The 18,999-nt window shown below is 39.1% G+C and overlaps 1 protein-coding gene across 1 annotated transcript in view; it reads right to left on the bottom strand.

The window, feature by feature from the left end:
• LOC137993136 (delta-aminolevulinic acid dehydratase-like) overlaps nt 1-18,999 on the bottom strand; it is a 39,428-nt gene that overhangs the window by 2,763 nt on the left and 17,666 nt on the right. The window contains exons 5-8 of the mRNA XM_068838820.1: nt 6,307-6,390; nt 3,642-3,730; nt 1,887-1,942; nt 683-770 (exon numbers count right to left, since the gene is read on the bottom strand). Coding sequence (XP_068694921.1) covers nt 683-770; nt 1,887-1,942; nt 3,642-3,730; nt 6,307-6,390 — 317 coding nt within the window. The remainder of the gene's footprint in view (nt 1-682; nt 771-1,886; nt 1,943-3,641; nt 3,731-6,306; nt 6,391-18,999) is intronic.

The following is an 18,999-nucleotide window of genomic DNA, read 5'->3' on the forward strand; positions in this document are numbered from 1 at the left end:
TAATTGAGAGACCCAGGTCACCACGAGCTTCCCCACTGATCTGTGGAATGGGTGGGAATTTACGTGTCTCTGCTCCGCCCACTTTCGCTTGTAAATAGTTCAAATTCTTAAGGAGGTATTGGCAGAAGTGAGAGCAATATAGAGGGCTCTATAATCGAGGAAAAGCTCTTGGAGAAGACTTGAGAATGAAGATTATAGAAGACTATCAGAAAAGGGGGAGGCTTCACAAGGGGTTCTTCAAAGAAAGTTTTTCTATGATTGCCAATTGAAAGAAAACAGAGATAACAAGTTTTTCCATAGTTGCAGTCGTTACAATACCGGTATACCTTAAGCCCGAGGGAAATGAATTTGAAAATTTTTAATGAAAGTGGACTGGGTAATTCAGGCCCATTCCACAGATCAGTGGTTTCCGTAGTAGCAAGCAAAATTACATCTAATTTGCTGGGTGGCAGGTACTGAACAAAATTATAATACTTGGACAAAAAATCCCTTGCAAAGTTTCTTGGCATTTCTAAGACCTCTCTTTTCCTCAATGAATGTTTCGAAAATGTATAGACTTGTAGTAGGTTTGGAAAGGCCAAAATTCATCAGATGTGACAAGGAATAATCATGGTGAACTTTCTTAAGACTTGGAATCTTCACTTTGTTGGGTCCACATCCAAATTATTAATGATGAGCTTACCACAGCTCTAGCTGCAAGACCTTTAGCTCCTGGTGGCAGCTGATAACATCTCCTGTCACCAAAGGCTGGTGCACTTTTGGCTGCATCTCTGGCAATTAAACAACATTTTTAATATATGTTACATGATTGTACCTTAATTTCTTTATCAGCCTAGTTTGCCAAGGAAAAATTAATGTTCTTGAGTGATTGCAATGGATGAATCTGTCAAGGACTCCTTTGTTTGCATCCAACTGTGTGATGTTTGTGTCATATAAAATCTTATGTTTTAGTAATCCAGCTCACAAGTATAACATTCCTGACAACTTACTGAGATGATACACAAAGAGCTATTGGTATTTAACTTTTGGCAACTTTCAGAGGACGTCTCCAAACTTAAAAAAATTGGCCAATTTTTTTCATAGTTACTAAAACAAGGAATGACCTACAATTATCTACAATGACCTACAATGAGCTAGAATTATTTTGCAGCTCTGAGGGCACTACAGTATGTTTGCAGTACAAAGGTTAAAAACATTCGACTCTGTGCTTTGAACCAATCAAAACCTCGTTGCTGAGCAAGTTGAAAATTTTCATTGTGTACTCTGAACCAAAGAAAACATATTTGTGGGAAGAATAACTTTTAATCTTCTCTTAATTTTTTCCCTGCTCTCATTAAGATTTGATCGTTGCCAAGTGAAGCCTTGATATTTGTACATTTTCATTTTAGCTTTGAAACAAAGGAAAACCATGCAAGGGCCTTTTCGCAGTTTCTTCCTGCCTTCAAGGGCACATGCGTAATTGCTGTCGTCATTTGTCGTCATGCAATGGATTAAAAGCCAATAACGCACAATGGATGTTCTCCGCTCACCAAACTCTTCACCCTGATCCTCTTTTGTCTTTCTCTTTGATTGTAAGCCATTTAATAGGCCATTGTAGCTCATTGTGGATCATTATAGATCACTGTAGGTCATTGTAGATCACTTTAGGTCATGATACATTGTAGCTCATTGTATGCCATTGTAGAGCCCTAATTGCTTCATGTTCAATGGCCATAGACAACAAAACTACAGCTGCATTATTTCAAGGTAAGAACAGGAAACCCCTATCCATACACAAGTTTAAAGGTCTCTAGTTGTACCTGGTAAAGGATGAACTTGTTCAAAATAAAATATTAGTCTAAAAAGTGGATAAGGATTGACTAAAATAATATCTACCATTTGCTAACCTGAAAGGCCCATAAAAACTGGAGGCAAACTTTGCACTGTAGCTCATGACTGCAACCTAATGAGGAAAGGGTTTTCATAATAAGGCTAGTATCATCATCATCACCCCCATTGTTTTTTATTATTATACAGTATGAATGATTCAAAATTCTGTTTCAAGGTCTCTCTTATGAAAGAGCATGGTGATCAACTTGGTACAGTTTTGTAGCAAACAGTCTAGTAACATCTTCATGGAGATCTCAAAAGGTCCACTGAAAGTGTTATCAAGGCAAGATCATTGAGGGTCCTCAACTTTCTTGTAAAAGATATTTTATGACTTTGAGAGAATTTTAAGTATAGAAAGATAATATGATTGTAATGAGATGGTAAGCTTTTAGCCTGGTTAACAGGTCAAATGAAAGCTCCTGAAGGTCATTTGAAGGGAATCTGAACTTTAACAGACAAATAAATAATTATTACTTAATTATCATTTCACTTACAAATTAAACTGTAACTGTATTTACAGGGTTCTCATTTTGAACCCGTAACCTGTAACATCTGTCACAAGTGTCACTTGTAAGTGTTACGGCTTTAAAACTGTCCCTATCAAGTAGATCAGTTTGTCAATCAGTTGCAATTTTATGGCTGAAAATAGCATAGCAATGGCTGCTAAAAATTCTAATGAGAACCCTGAACTTTACCATTCTAAAAAAAACACACCTCCTTAAATGCACATACAGTTATCCCATGGTTCAAAAGCTGTAAATTTAGTACTTGAAGTACATGTAGATGTATAGTATTATCGAGCTCACAAGCTTGCTTGCCTCCTTTTAGGTCATCCCCTTTTTTTTTGTTTACCGTCGAATGCGTTTCCTGATATTGGGTCGGTCGGTCAGATTGAAAAAAAAAAAAAACCTAAAAAAAAATCATAATCATTCACGGAATCGGAGGCCTGGTACCCTGGCATCATATCTGTGGAGCCAGGAAAACAACAAGACATGAACCCAAAATCAATATGGCGGAAAAGTTGGCGGATGTTGTGGCAAAATTAAGACAGCGTGGGGAAAAGGATCAACCACTGAAACTCCTGTGTGACATGAAAATGGCTTAAAAACGTCGCTAACTTTTTTTTTTGGAAAATGCCCAAAATTTGGTTCGGTCGGACAACGTGAAACGGAGAAAAAAAAGGGGATGGCCTTAGGAGCAATAAATTTTTTCAAAGGAACAGTCCTAGTCATAACAGATATACATGTAAATATCATCTATTAATAAAATATTAATTTTTTAAGGATCTTGCTGAATACACCTACAAGTTGTTAATGAGTGTCTCGAAAACGAGGACCCTAAACCCCGAAATCTCAGAAACAAATAAAGTACCCCAAATCCCTCAATTTGGATATTAAACCCTAGGCCTAACTAGGCCTAAAGTTGGTTTTTAGGCCTAGGGTTAGCCAAATTGAAGGTTTTGGGGTATTTTATTCGTTTTATCTAGAATCTTTACAAGGGCATGATTATTATTGAAGTTTTTTCAAAGGTCCTCAAAGACTGGGATAGTGGAATAGGGTTTTTCTCTGGGGACATGAGTTCCTCCCAATTTTTCCTTACTGTTACAGTAATGTTCTTGGGGACTTCAACTAGTTGAAATTACTTGCTTATAAGCACCAGCTAAAAAGTACAGTGAATTTCAAGTACGTGCTCCACTCATCCAATGCACTTTAAGCCACCAGATTCCCAGACACTGACAATGCCTTAGATCTGAACACAAAAACTACACTCACTTTTCCTCCAAAACCATTCTTATGCAGAATATCCTTAATAGCTGCTACCCTGTTATCCATCATGTCTGATGGGGCTATAACATGGCATCCTACAAAAAGAATAAGGTCTCAATCCTTGAAATTAAAAGTTGGAAACCTACACTCTAATGGCAGCTTATCTAAAAAAAAAAAGGGCACAGTCCACAGGTCACTTGTTGCAGGTCATCGTTTTACCTTTTGAAAAGTAACCCTAACCCTAGGCCTAAGGTTGGTTTTTAGGCCTAGGGTAGCCAAATTGAGGGTTTTGGGTTACTTTCCAAAAGGTAAAACAATGACCTGCAACAAGTGACGTGTGGAATGTGACCTGTGTCTTAGACCCGCCGCTCTAATGGCCATTGGGAGTTAAACTTCCTAAACCAAGTTTCCCAAAACACACATAATAGCCTCGCTGTATTTAAGTCAAGATGAAACAATCCAAACCTTTGCTAATGCTAACATTAGGCCTAAACACTATTATAATAATTATAATGTTTAAGCATAAGGTTCGCATTTATGTAAGGTTTGGGTTGTTTCAGTTACGGTAAAACAATGACCAGCAACCAGCTGCAGGCTAACCTGCAGCCTGCACTTTCGCACTTTACACCCTCCAAGAGATAATCAACTAGATTACCTAATGAAATTGTAGATTTTAAAACAATGTGGAGGTGGTATTTTAATTTACAGTTGAGAGCATAAAAAAGTAAAACTCATTATAATAATAGCTAGAAGAAAAGACAGCAAAAGTAGAATCGATTTGTACTAATGTCTTGCACATTCCTTTTAAGCTTCAACTTGGCTCTAAACCAAGTCAGGTTAGACTCTACAAAAAGATATTACATCCTGGGAAACAGTATGATTTTCAAAAGAAAAGGAAAATGTCATTCTTCCTAAGTAATAAATGTCTCAATGAGGAAAGGTCCCATGATTCATGAGTCAAATGGTCAATGAGTCATGAGTCAATGAGACTCACAGTCAATATAGCAATAATTTATTGATTAAGCCTAAGCCCTCGTTTCAGTGATTAGGCCTAAGCACTCTCTGAAATTTTAGCTTTCATTTTATGGGTTAGGGTAACTGCACTAACTCATTGACTCATAAATACTTGATACTCCAATGGGGTATATTGAGGGGGCTTCAGGTTCTTACTGGATCACTCAATCAATGGGCTGTTAAATTTCGGGTTTTGTTCGGGCAGCTGAATTGGTGCACAAATGTACTCTAAATGGAAGTGTGAAATGCTTATGTCGCGGGTTCAAATCTATCCTTTAATTGCTCTTATTTAATTACTTTTAGGGGTAGTTCTGAATTTTCCATTGGGTTATCAAAATTAAAGTTTTAGGTCACTCAAACTAGTTTCAACACCTGAAAGAAACGTTCTTATTAGAAGGATTGAAGCTACAACACTTTATCACTTAACAACAATGTTATGGTACCATATCGAACATCAATTATTGCCGAAAAAGATTCGATCATTTTTGTGACGTAAACATTTACCATGGCAACAGGGAAGCCTTGCAAAAACACCCAATATTTTGGCTTTAGCTGCTCATATCTCAAAAACGAACTCAGTGACCCCCATTTTTTATTTCTAAAATATAATCAGCATGCCAGAATAAAAATTTCTGCAAAGCTTTAAAAATTCTGTGGAGTGATTCAGAACCACCTTTTAAGGTGGCTCTGAATCACTCCACAGAATTTTTAAAAGTAATAATAATAAAATACTTTAATAATTTAATACTTTAATACTTTAACACTCTAACCTTAACCCTAACCCAACTCACATGGTACCATAACATTGCGGTTACCTGATAAAGTGTTGTAGTGTCAATCCTTCTAATAACTGTTGAAACTGATTTGAGCCACCTTAAAAGTTGTAGTATTATAATAATATATACCCCATTTTATCAATGAGGTGTCTCATAGAGACTTTGAGTAGAAGAGCGATGTACAAATCAGTAAAGGGCTTACCCCTTTCACCCCCAGGAAAGGCCTCATTGACAAGTAGATGATCTGGCATTACAGTAGATCTTACATACATTGTAAGTGTCAATCTTAGGAGGAAAGTGAGTTTTTCTGTTGGCTGAGGAACAAGTAAAGTGAAAATGTTTTTCTCACACAGTTCAGAGAATGGGGCCCAGTGTGTGGGGGGTTTCAGGTCACATGGTATGTTGATGGCTCCGTTTGTTTTTTGCCATCTGCCATTGTCTGACCTGCCCCTCCCACCCAACCTCCATGAGTCTTTTCAGTGCAGCCTTGTAACCTTTTTAGGAGTGTCTTGAAAACAAGGACCCCTAAGACCCTGAGACTCGAAAATGAAGAAAGTAACCCAAAACCCTCAATTTGCTTAACCTTATAAAGCCTAACTAGGCCTAAAGTTGGTTTTTAGTCCTAGGGTTAGCTAAATTGAGGGTTTTGGGTTACTTTCTTCGTTTTCGAATCTTACGGTCTTAGGGGTCTTTGTTTTCAAGACACCCCTTTTTTAGGATGACAGGTGTCCATGATTTTCGATAACTCCTGTTATAATGCACGTAGTTATTACATTTTGGTGTTAATAAAGCTCAGACTGCATGGTTGGCTTGGCTTGACTTGGCGCACAGTTGTGTGTCTGAAAAAGTTAATAAGCTGGACACTTTTTGAGTGGACATACCTTCCTTAGCATAAGCCAAAGATACTTCAGCCAACCGTTTGATACTTTCCACATTATTGATAGAACCATCCTTGTTGAGAATGCCTGATGAGGACATTAATTATTTTGCAAAATGGTTGAATTTGAGTGGCAAATTTTAAAGTTTAATTTAATTTATTAATTCAATTACCAGTAGTTCTTTTTAAATAACAGACAATCATAATTATAATAGCACTAAGAGAAAAAAAATTATTTTCAGAAATGATAAAGAGCAAGCTGGGAAGCTACATCTAAGGTTTCTTAGTTGGCTCCCTGCACACTTTTAGAATAGAAAGCCGATGAAGATGAGAAAAAAATAATAAACAAAAGAAAGGAAAGAAAATGGAAGAGCCTTAATTTACGACCACATGTAGTACAGTATGTGATGTACCCAGTTAAGATAAATTCACTTCTTTCTCTGAAAACAAATAAAACTCTTATTTGCTTTTGGAATGCAAACACACTTAAGTCTTAAGAGAAGATGGAAGGTCCTGTTGCAACGGAAGTAGATTGTTTGCCTAAATTCTTACTCTTTCTTAAAGCATTATTTCCAACATATATATCCTACAGCTTTCCCTAAATACCTCACATCACAAGTGCAAGTATTGTTATTAGGGTACTAAAGCTGCACTTTTAGGATATTTGTTTTTGAAAGTTACATGTAGTTAAAGCTTAAAACAGCTTTCTATGTTTACCAACCAATTGCACAAAGTTATAATAAATAAAAAAATACTTGTTTTAAAATCCTGAAAATTCCATACCACAATGCCCATGGCCAGTGTATGGACACAGGCAAACATCACAGCAAATAAGTAGGTCAGAGTACATGGATCTGAGTTTCTTTGTGGCTACAATCACAGGAGATTTGTCACTATCTGCATTGTGACCATGGTCGCTCTGAGAAATCAATAAAAATTATTGGCAATTTTAAATAATTATTAACATTTAACCCTTTGATGTCCAAACCGGCCTAAACCGGCCAGACTTAATATTTTACTCTGTCTAACGCCAGACGATTTTACTTGTCAATGGGGAACCCCTGGGAGTCAATGGGTTAACAAAGAAATTTATTTAATAAAACAGTCAGTAATGGAGTGGGTTCTGGGAATGTTCCAACGCGCTGATAAGAACCCGGTCCATATTTTTTTGGGGAGGGGAGTTGGTGAATGGGAGAAGTCACCATGGATAAATGTGCCCCTCTATAACTTAGTAGTTTGACCAATGACTCTTCCCACTCTCTAACCAAGTTACTCACAAAAATGTTCCTCTTTGCAAAATGGCTATCAGAAGGCTAATAATAAAGCACAACTATACCCTTTCTTTGTGTCATGGAAGGCTTCCCGCCCCCTAACCCAAACAGGTAGCCAAACTTTTTTTAACTTCTTGTCTCACCATCGCAATTCCCTCAATTTCTAAAGCCTACAAAAAAACATTGAGAAAGTGTGGCTCAGTTGGTTGAGCCCCGGGTTGCCATGCGAGAGGTGCAGAGTTTTACTCTGGCTGGACCAACACTCAGGATCTTAAAATAATGCATCTAGCAATGTTAAGCCCGAGGGGGGGGGGGACCCTGGGTGTATGTGGGGCATTTGACTTTTATTGCCCTCCCCACCCTTGGGAATTTGACTAAGAATGTGAGTCCCAGGGTGGGGATGTTTGCTATTTTTGCATAGAGGAATGGGACCCAGTCACATCGTCCTATGTGCTTGTCCGTGTGCCGACCATCTTGGAATTAAAGTAGCACGGCTAAAGCCCTGAAAGACCATACATGTCCAATACACCGACATAATGAGATTGTAATGAGATTCCTGGGACGTCACAATAGACATCACAAAGTGTCACAAAGTGTCCCGCACTTTATGTCTCACAAAACTGTTACTACTTTTTTAAGGATTAAGGTTGGGGGACACTTTGTGATGTCTATTGTGAAGTCCCATGAATCTCATTACGTTGGTGTATTGGACAACCCTCGAAAGACGGCTGTTTGTGAAAGGAGGACAGACCACAACACTAGGGGTCTCCCCCCTGCTCTTCATGAACAGTGTGTGGACTCCATAACACCCCACAGTGTTGATTAACAGTAAAGTTTGTGAGACTGAGGGTCTATGATTTATAGTCCTTAAATTATTATAATTATCTTGAAAGACTTGAACGTTTAACCATTTCAATGCAGGTGATAATGATGGAAGCATTTTCTTCTCAGTTATGCATTTATCAATGTTAAGCATGAGGATGGGGGGGGGGGGGGGGCATATGTGGGGCATTTGACTTTTCAGAATAATTTTTGGTCAAAATCCCCATCGTGGGGCCCCAACATTTGGTCAAATCAGATCAAATATCCCCACCTTGGGGAAGTAATATCCCAGGCCTGTTCTACAGGCGCTCATGATCCTTAAGAGAGGCATTCTCCTAGTCAATGGATAGCAAATATTTAATAGAATTCCACCGCTTGATTCTCTGATGAAAAGCGAGTCGATATTATCAACAATCCACACAATCCCCACAAAGTAAGGTGTTCCATCAATTATGTGCTTACCTCAGACTATTAAAAACATGTACATGCGTGGGTTGAATGGGTGGGTGGGTGGATTAGATCAAAAATTATATGGACTGATAGCAGCTGCCAGAGGTGCCTTTACAAGCTGACCTCCAATCTCACCCCAGAGAAAGAACACTTAAGTTTGTAAACCACCATGAAACTTTGTGATATGTGAGGTAATTAATTATATATCCTAAACTCTAACCTTATCCAGTTTTGTAACAACTCCAAACAGTAATACTGCCTTGAGTCCGTTCTCCACAAGGGGTGACACAACCTTCTCCATGTTGTTGACACCCATTCTAAAAGCGAGAACAGTATGTGAATTTCAGAAAGACTTTTGGAGAGCTACTCTACAAGTCCTTGTGTTTAATCATTATTGTCACTATAATCAATTCTCAAGGTTATAATAAATAGTTTTTGGAACACATGACACACAGTCTCATGCATTTACACATTAATTATTAAACGATAAGAATAAAATAGTAATTAACTTAATATCAAACACATTTACATATTTTATTCTTATCTTACTACACAGTTTAACCATCTACTGAGAAATACTTTCATTTGATGTACATGATAAAGTTCCCTTTATAAGGCTGTTGAAGCATGAAAGTGCCCCTGTGATCAAAAAAACACTTCCTTTTTTCCTTCAGATTTTGAAAGTGTGTTTGCTTAACACCTGACTGGCAAAATTTTGAGCTTTGATTTTCATCCAAAGGCCGTTTACTTTGAGTGTAAGTTTTGGATTTCACGGTCCACCATTACTCACGTTCAAAACTGACGGATTGGACCTCAGACGGTTGGATCCATGGAAAAGTGACATCAGAGGCTCTCTAGCTTAAAATTTCAGTGTGTGAACGCAGCTTATTATATAAAATTATGCAAAGCGTGAGTTTAAAAGTCTGAAAGCCAATAACCCCCGTGCTGCATATTAATTCTGCGGCGTACACACGTATTGCATTCTTAAACTAGTGAGCCTTTGACGTCATTTTCTCCTCGATCCAGCTCTCTCAAGAACATAATGTTAGTAATGGCGGACCATTAAATAGGAAAATTACAGTTAAAATAAACAGGTGTCTTTTTGAAATCAAGGCTTAAAACGTGGGTCATTTAGTGTTTTGTTAACATAGTTTTGAAATCCAAAAAAAATATGAATTGATTTTTTGGTCAGAGGGGCACTTTAACCACCAACTCTAATCCAGATGATCAAACTTCATCAAGGTACATCATACCTAATCTCTGGGTTTAAAACAATTTCAACCCAATGGTAACACTTTTAGGTTGTCAGTGGCAACTTTGAACCCTGGGGTTGTTGCCAGCCCTTGTATACCAGTTTTTGCCAGAGTTGCATATCCATACACTATACATCATTAATACGATTCCACTGTAGCTGGAACAGAATACACTGTAATTCACTGTTGCCCTTCCGGTTTCAAAAGTGATTGCTTAACACCAAACTCGCAAACTTCTTAATTTACTGTTTACATGTTCTAATGCATTTACAATACAATTCACCTGTACTGGCCAGGGAGGCTTGAAATTTCTTCATATGCATTATCATCATCTCTACAAAGATAGCATAACTTTTAATAAGCAGTCAAAAACTATATCCCTAACCCTAAACCCATTGACCCCTGGGGTGAGACTTAACAGATTTTACTCTGTCTAGCGCCAGATGATTTTATTCGTCAACCTGGGGCATCCTAGGATGTTTGCAGTGTCCATGGTTTAACATGTTGCTGTACTGTACAAGCCATAGCTGTACCTCCCATTGCAAAAAGCTTGGTTTTTTCTTATTATCTGCAATGCTTGCCTATACTTCCAATATTCAATGCTGCATCAGTAAATTAAGAAACTGTCGGGACATACAGGGGATAGATGAGCTTTTACCCAAAAAACTACTATTTTCTCCTGGAACAAGAATGCCACAGTCAAGTGTATGGTCAGAGCTACAAGGTTTTTCCTGGTATTGTAAGCAAAGATCTTCAATCTGGATCACTATAAGAAGGGCTAGGTCCACGGGAAAAAAAGTGGGAATTAAAGCTGCTGTCTTTAAACATTAGAGCCAGTGGAATAAAATTAGCTTGACACTGTCTGCAGCACTCGGTTATGTATCTGCATACAGCCTGGTGTTGTTGGAGAGAAATGTTTGTTGACTCACAACACAGAGGCACTGTGATCCATTGAAGAGATAAGATGTATGATGCAACACAGGGCAAATCGTCTCTTGTCGTGAAGTGACTATAGAATTCAGGTCTACATGTACATGTATACAGGGATAGTAGATAAGCTTTTGTAGATCACAAGACACAATACTAGATATGGCTTTTTGTTATTCCATGAGAGGGAAATCAGTTGCATTGTATTCTCTAAGTTTTTAGCTCAGGCACTTTCGGAGGAAACTCAACCTGACGATGATGAGTGCTCTCTTACACCAAAGCTAACAGCTAGAGACAGTAACCGGTCGTTCCACCCCAGAGTTTATCTGCCACACGTATGTGTCTAAGCACTTATTTCTGTGGTTAGGTCTAAGCATTGATTTTAGGGTTAGGGTTGGTTAGCTACCACATAAGGTTAGAATACTGTGGAGGGATCAACTCGGGGCGGAAAGACCTGTATTCCTAGAGGCACATACGCTGTACCACAAGTGTATAATATAAGTCAACTTGCCTACGTTCAAACTCGCCTACTCCCGAACTTGCCTACACCTTGGTCAACTCGCCTACATAGGCGATGACTGCACGATGTAGGCGACTTCACCCAAGAAACCGTCAACCTTTTCTTTTTCTTTTAAAATTTCTAGCACTCAACGAGAGCTGGGCATATTGATGTTAAGTGGTAACACTTAAACAATGAGTATCAGGCGAAGCTCTGGAATATGACCTGCACAAATGGAAAATACCCAAGACTTGCATGTGGATGTGATATGCGTTGACAAAAATGTGATCTCCATGGACAGTTCAGAGCATTACTTTCTTCCGTGGGCCTGATTTTGTGATGCCTTATCGAAAAATTTCAACTGATGATAATTGGAAACGAAAAAAGCAAAAAGACCCTGGGGACAAGTTTCCTTTTGTGTTTTGCGTATGTTACTATTTGTCGTACCCTAAAATGCAAATAAACACTGACAGACAAGTCACACAGAAAATTAGAGACTGGAATAATCTATTTTATCTGGTATTATTTTGGGTCATGTACTTTTATTGCTTTTGGTTGGCTCCTAAAGGAGCTGTTTTGCTGCTGTGTGGTCCAACAGTGGTAATCTGTACACAGGTTAGCTCATGTTACAATATCTTTATCCTACATGTACGTGTAGCTGTTACCCTCCCCACTGCTCCCATTTTTCTTTCGGGGGAGGGGGGTGGTGGGGGGGGGGGGGAGAGTTCTGAGGGTACAACTAATGGTAGGCTAGTACAGTATTAGACCCCCCACAGGATTTCATGGAGTTAGCCTTGCTATCTTTATCTTTGTCTGGTAATATTTCTTACCCTTGCTCTGTGCAATTTTGACTCGAAGGACACGACAAACCATTGAAAAGGGTGGCCTGACGCAGCTTAAAATTAAACGCCACCATCCACATAGACCGGCGACTTTGCATAGCCCCCAAACGCTGTGGTGAGCTGGTTATCTGTCGCAAAAAGGAGTATACTTGTCCGGCTCTTTACTTTTTTTTGTTTCCTTTTGTTGACCCTCCCCTTTCTAGACATCCTGGAGGGATTCCATCTTCTATGCAGAAATTCAAAATCAACATGGTCTTCTGGTCTGAAGTTGTTGTGCAGAGGTGGTTCACCAGAGCCTCTCTAAACAATGTTTTCTGGTTTTGGGAGGGCTGGACACAGCATTCAAGTTCTTTCTACAGTTACAGTGTTAACCCAAGACTCGTGAAACAAAATCCAATTTCTTTTCCTTCAAATTTTCGAGTGAAGAGTAAAGGTTTTGAGAAGTTGATAACATCGATAACTTGAGTGGGAAGTTGTTTTATCTGCTAAGCTAAATGCAGCAAAAGGGCTGTTTAAATCAGGTATTTAAAATTAAATGCTTTAAATATTCGACTTGGATTGATACAACCACCGCAGAGTGTTTTTGAAAGGAAATGCTCGGTGAGGTAAAATTCCATTACTTTCATGACAACCACATGCCATCTGGACCCGTACTGCGTAACAGCACTTAACTGCTACATGGTATTGAATTGGATAATGAATTAGTTCTACTGAACGTGAAAAAGGTATATCAAACTAGGATAGGCGAATGAATTATATATGAACCTTCACAACAAAGCTCTATACCACCGGACAAAGTCAAAGTACTTTAGGTCTCCGGGACAAATGTCGGTTTCATTGACATGTTTCGTGGCATGCGCCAAACAAAACCACGGCATTCCACCAGCCTGAACCATGGTTACAGTAAGAGTAGCACAATCCTATACCAGTACCGCATACTGCACCTGCTGCCAAAAGCTGCAAACGTCGCATTCAAAGGGCTCCGGGTGCACATGGACGATCACTTTCGTGCAATCAATGCATGAGAAAACATCTTGATACAATCAGTTAAGGTTTCGCTTTGAAGAATTTCGCTATGTACAAAAATCGCAAGCTTATAGAAATACGATGAATGCCTTGAAAATGTCCGATGTCAGCGTTTTTCATTACATTTATTCTTGGATCGAAACCAATTAGCAAATAAATAAAATAAAAATTAACATTTAACACCATCCTTTGACAATCACCTGAGGAAACTGCACATGTACCCTCTCGAGGAAACCAACAAGCAAATAATGACTGATAGTGTCCCTGAGTGGGTCCTTCGTAGTATTCTATAGAATTTGAACTGGCTTTAGCGTCACTTGAAAGCTTAGTTCATTGAATTGAAGGTGCCAAGCCTAAACGTTGCCTGCTTCGTGTGCCATTAATTGTCATGGAACTTAGAGCATTACTTGAAAATAAAAATAGGTGGTGCTTGTACACTTAGTAGTCCTTTGTACTCTTTTTGGCATCGATTGAAAGTTAAAATTCACTGAATTGATTGGAACCGTAACCTTGCTTGAGTTTGATTGAATGAACCAAACTAAGTTTTTCATTTGTCATGAAACTAAACAGGCGAACTCACCCTATGCTAGTGATCAACCTTGCCTGCATAGGCGAGTTCCCCAGTAGGTGCATAGGCGATGTTGACGTAGGCGAATAGACCTTTGCCCCGTTTAGGGACGCCATTATTGGTTGGGGGGAACAAGAAAATAGCGGCTTTAAATTAATGGTGCATGTATGGGACTTTTTGCTGAACTTCACAACACTACCGGTATATATAAGCTCCACTGCAGAGAACGGTAGCCTAAGTTGCTGTAGCCGTACCCCTACCCCCCGTATAGGAAATGTAGGTTACAGACAAGGCACAGAGATTTCAAAAATTGTTAAAATACGTTTAGTATTTTTTGTAATATCATTCACCTTGACAGAAATATTATGCCACCTATCAATGTTAGCGCGCCTTGGGGGGGACGGCCGGTCAGTAGGAGGGGGGATGGATTGACCGTTATCAAGTATGCCAAAGGGACTTTTCTCGATCATTCGTTGAGTTCCGGCCCCGTCGGGGACTTTTGACTTTAACACCCTTAGAAGAGTGGTGTCCAGAGACGTCATCTTGGGCTGACCGCCATCATTGAATGACCGAGAAAGAATGAAAAATACCGGTAATACTGTTATTTTGGAATTACTTTTTGCATATGTCTTAATATTCAACGAGTTTTCTTCGTTCAAGTTGTTGTATGCCGTGATTGAATTCAAAAGCATAATAAATGTAGTTAATTAAATTTAATATTTAGGTTCTTTTTCAGTACGACGAGAGCTGTTTGTTGTCTTAGTGATGAAATATAAATAATGGCCATGAGCAATAAAGGATGGCAAATGCCACGTAAACAAAAGTAGCATAACAGTTCATGAAAAGATAACAGAATTTCGCCTGTTGTACTAGGTCTTGTTTAGTAGTATCCGTTGAGACAGTCCCTCAAAATTTTAATATACTTTTCAGATGAACTATGGATTAACACTGTACATGACAAGTTTCCATTATAGCATAAATTACATTTTGAAGTCATTGCTTGTGTTAACCTTTGAAAAAATAAAATGTAAATTTCTGTCCGCTATTTCTTCTTTTCTTTTTTAACCTATGTATTTTTGGGAGGAAGATGTGGTGTTGGAGAATTTGCACTCTTTTTACCAATCAATAATGCTCCTGGGGTGAGGAATTTTGCACTTTTTTGACCCAGGATGACTTCCATGGGGCTGCGCATTTGAACAGAAAAACTGATCTGAGTTCAAATCCGCCCGTTTATGCCCGGCCTCCCCCCCAGCAGCTTAGACATTGAAAGGTGCATTAGATCATTGCACCAGGCACAACGTCTGAAAATTGGATATTAGAAATCTCCTCGTGTCGCTTCAAATTTCGCGGGGTAGTCAGAATTTTGTTTACAAGGGTTTATATGAATTTTACAAATTTCGTTACCAGTCGTTGTAGCTTGATTCTGATCGGCCTACTTTACTACAATAATCTCAATAGAAGATGCTTTTTGAGACGTCTCGCTATCCACAATCGGCGGACCTTGAAGGATTTAAAATGGGTCGAAGTCAGCAAAATTCCCAGTCATTCACTATAATTTAAGCCGTGAGTTTTCCCCCCCCCCCCCCCCCAACAATATGGCGTCAGAAACCGTGAAAAGGTCTATTTGAACGTAGGCCGGTTTGACCAGTTGATCGGTATAATTCCATCCAACTAAGCGAGGAGGTCTAAGGACTTCCCTTATTGTTTGCAGTAGCAATACATATATATATTTATATAATAACCCAAGTTTTGCACGGATTTTGATTGTTTCTTGCTTAGGATCTATTTAGAGGACAGACGCACGATTTGAACGCCACCATCAGCTTTTATGCGAATAAAGTTTAATTCTTTAGTATATAAACAAATAGATTCCATGTTGCCTTGGGGTCCCTGTTTCAGTATGAGATCACAGAAGAACGTCAAAATGTGGTAAGACCATCAGTGACACACTCGAGCTATTCGCCTCGCGTGCCAATGTTTTTGTTCTTACCACATTTGACGTCATCTGTGATCCATCACTGAACAGACGCACGGCAACATGGAATCTATTTGTTTAACTATACAGGTTCGATATACAGACGAAATAAAAAGGGGGTAGATCAAGTTCTCACTGGTGATCTCCTGTGTTTGTGCTCTGCCAGCTCCCCTTGTCTTGGGATGATTGTACCCACTGTGCAAACTTCCCTGACAGGACGCCCATTTTTGATAAGGAGCTTTCGGAACGTTTTTAACCAACCTGCTAACCTTATTTCTCAGGCGGCCTCTCGACTAGACGGTCATGTAAAGCTTAACGAAACTTCAGTTCACTTTACAGTAATATGAATACATAGCAACTTTTCCTCATTTTTTGCCGAAGATTTCAAGGATTCATTAATGCTGTTAAGTATTACCTGCCATCACTGTTATATTTAGCTTTACAGTTTTGTAGCTTATTTAAGTAAGACTGTAAGTTGAAGACTAGGACATTTGCGTATACCTTACATAACGCACTTTTAAAACGCACTGCAAACGACTGTTTTTGGATGTTTGGGAAATAACTCCTGAGTCCACTCCTGATTTTGTAAACGTAGTACACGCAGTTCAGGTAATGTTTTGGTAAATGTTCGATCAAATGCAAGTCCATCCAATGCAAACATCTTGCTCCTCGATCTGAGGCGATCTTGCTAGTTTAAACTCCCAAAGCTTGTTTCCCACCGGAAGCTCGTAGAATTGCAACGATGAATGGATTTTAATGCTCACCACAGGGTAACATTCCAGGATGATTTGAGGTTACTTGTAAGAATCGTCTTGGAAAGAAAGTGCGTCGTCAAGGGCAAGTACTTTTTTCATCTAAATTTAAATAAAGAAGTGGGATATGGCTATATCGTTCTAAGTCCCAGTTGTTTCAAAGGCCAAAGATTAAACTTTCATCCAGTGGATAAGTCGCCATCCAGAGTATAAAAATACATGTAAATACTCCGTTAAAACGTTGCCCAGGTTTTCGTCCTTATCTTTTAATACTTAGATGTGCTACGAGTGTGCGTACTATTATACCGGTTAGTGAGAAATAGTGAATTTTTTTCTTTGAAACTGTTGGAAAGTTAACTTATCCACTTAGACTGATAAGGTTCTCCACGCCGTCGAACAACTGCTCGCGATCCCACTTGGTTTCACAGGGTGTTTAACAGGAGGATGTTAGCCAGGGGTCTTGCCGTCCTCGTGACGCTATTTTCTGTTGCGCTCCCAAAGAGAAAAGCGCGAACCAATGTTTTAACAGCAGTAAAAGAAAGCGGCTATTATTGGGTACCCCAGGAAAACCGCTTGTCCTGAGTAAATTGGTAAGAAGCAGGTGGAAACTGTTCTTCAGGTTTTTTTCTTTTCTCCGGCCATGGTAAGAAACGAAGGAATAGCGCCACGTGATCATTATTTCGAAACGGCACAGACAAAAAAATGTTATCATGTGATCAATTTTTTAAAAACCGCAGACCTGAAATCAACGATCCTGGAAACGGACATCTGAGATCGCTATTATGCAGCTATTTTGTAGTTTTGTAGGCTTGTCCCACCGCCCCCCTCCCCCCCCCCCCCCCACACATGCTGCTCATGCATCCGAAAATATTCACCAAAAACATAGTGGATACCAGTAAGACCCCTGGGTTTGAGAGAAGGTTACCCCCCCCCCCCCCCTTTGAAAAATCCTAGCTATTCCCCTGTGTAAGTCTGTCCACTAGTTAATTTCTATCCATAGAATAAGCGCTATCATGACCCTAAAATTATTGACTTACCAGTTGATGGTCTATAATACCCATGCCTTCCGAGCTAGTGAGGCCGTGAAGATAATGGGATGATTGCATTTAGTTAAGGGGGTGGCTCTTGAACTACCAAACCGTTTCTATGGACCCCCCTCAAATAGTCCATTTGCCTCAAATCACTGTAACTCCACAGTGATCCCTTTTTTTTTTTTAGCTAAGTGTGTTTCTAATTTACGATTCCTTTGTCTGTTTCGACTCACACACCATACACTGGGTAAATCACACGACAGGAACAGAAAATGCCCAAAAACTCAGCAAATGAACTATGTTTTTTCACAAATTTTGCAATGCAACTGTATGAGAATATTCGGTCACCAACACTATGTAGCATGGGATTTAAATGGGACTATTTCTCAAAAAAGTTATAACATCATAAGACTGTGTGTCCCCTTTGAACACTTTTTAAAAAAGACCTTGCTCGTTCCATTTTTTGTCCAAATATAAATACCATGCTTCAGTTACAGTTCCCATCTGGTGAAAAAACCGCTTTGTTCGACTTCTTGTCAATTTCTGAGAGCAGCAGATACTGGGATTAGTTTGCACATTTTCCTTCTAGATTGAAGCTATATCAGATTTCCATTGAAAAAGTTACTTGACTTCATAGAACCATCCCTGCAGATTTTGTGTAGGGCTCTTAACAAGAAGTTCCTTAAGTTTATAACAACCATTATCTTTCATGTAGTTAAGAGCCACTTCCCCTCAACATATGACATTTTCTTTTTTATCTGGAGATGCAGCCCTGTAAAATGTAACACACTGAATCTAATATTATTATTATTAATCACTCCATTGAGCAATAGCATTCATTCTGTTATACAAACGGAGATGTTCATGGCTCGAAAAAATATTTGGAATCCACCTTCCCGTTGCGGGCAGATAACCACTAAGTTTTGCTTGCCCGGGGCACTGGGTCCAGAATTCCCCCGCCTGGCCCAAGTTTTCAAACGCATTAATAATTCATGAACCCAAGAATTGATTGTTTACTGTATAAAACCATCCTCTTAGTGCTGATCACTTTCATGCCTTCCCCATTACAACTATTGTAATACTTCCCACAACTTTTAACCTTCGTCATTCCGCTTTTATGAAGTTGTACGGTTTGTAATAATTAACATGGATAAACACTGTTAAATCACATTGAAAGTGTGTGTGTCCTTTCATTGTTAGATACTCTATCACGATTATCATCTTTCCAATACAATTTCTCGGAGCTTTTTTGATTGACTGCTTTCATACGCCTTGACACCC

The sequence above is a fragment of the Montipora foliosa genome, chromosome 2 (genome assembly GCF_036669935.1).
Source record: "Montipora foliosa isolate CH-2021 chromosome 2, ASM3666993v2, whole genome shotgun sequence".
Classification (NCBI taxonomy): Eukaryota; Metazoa; Cnidaria; class Anthozoa; order Scleractinia; family Acroporidae; genus Montipora; species Montipora foliosa.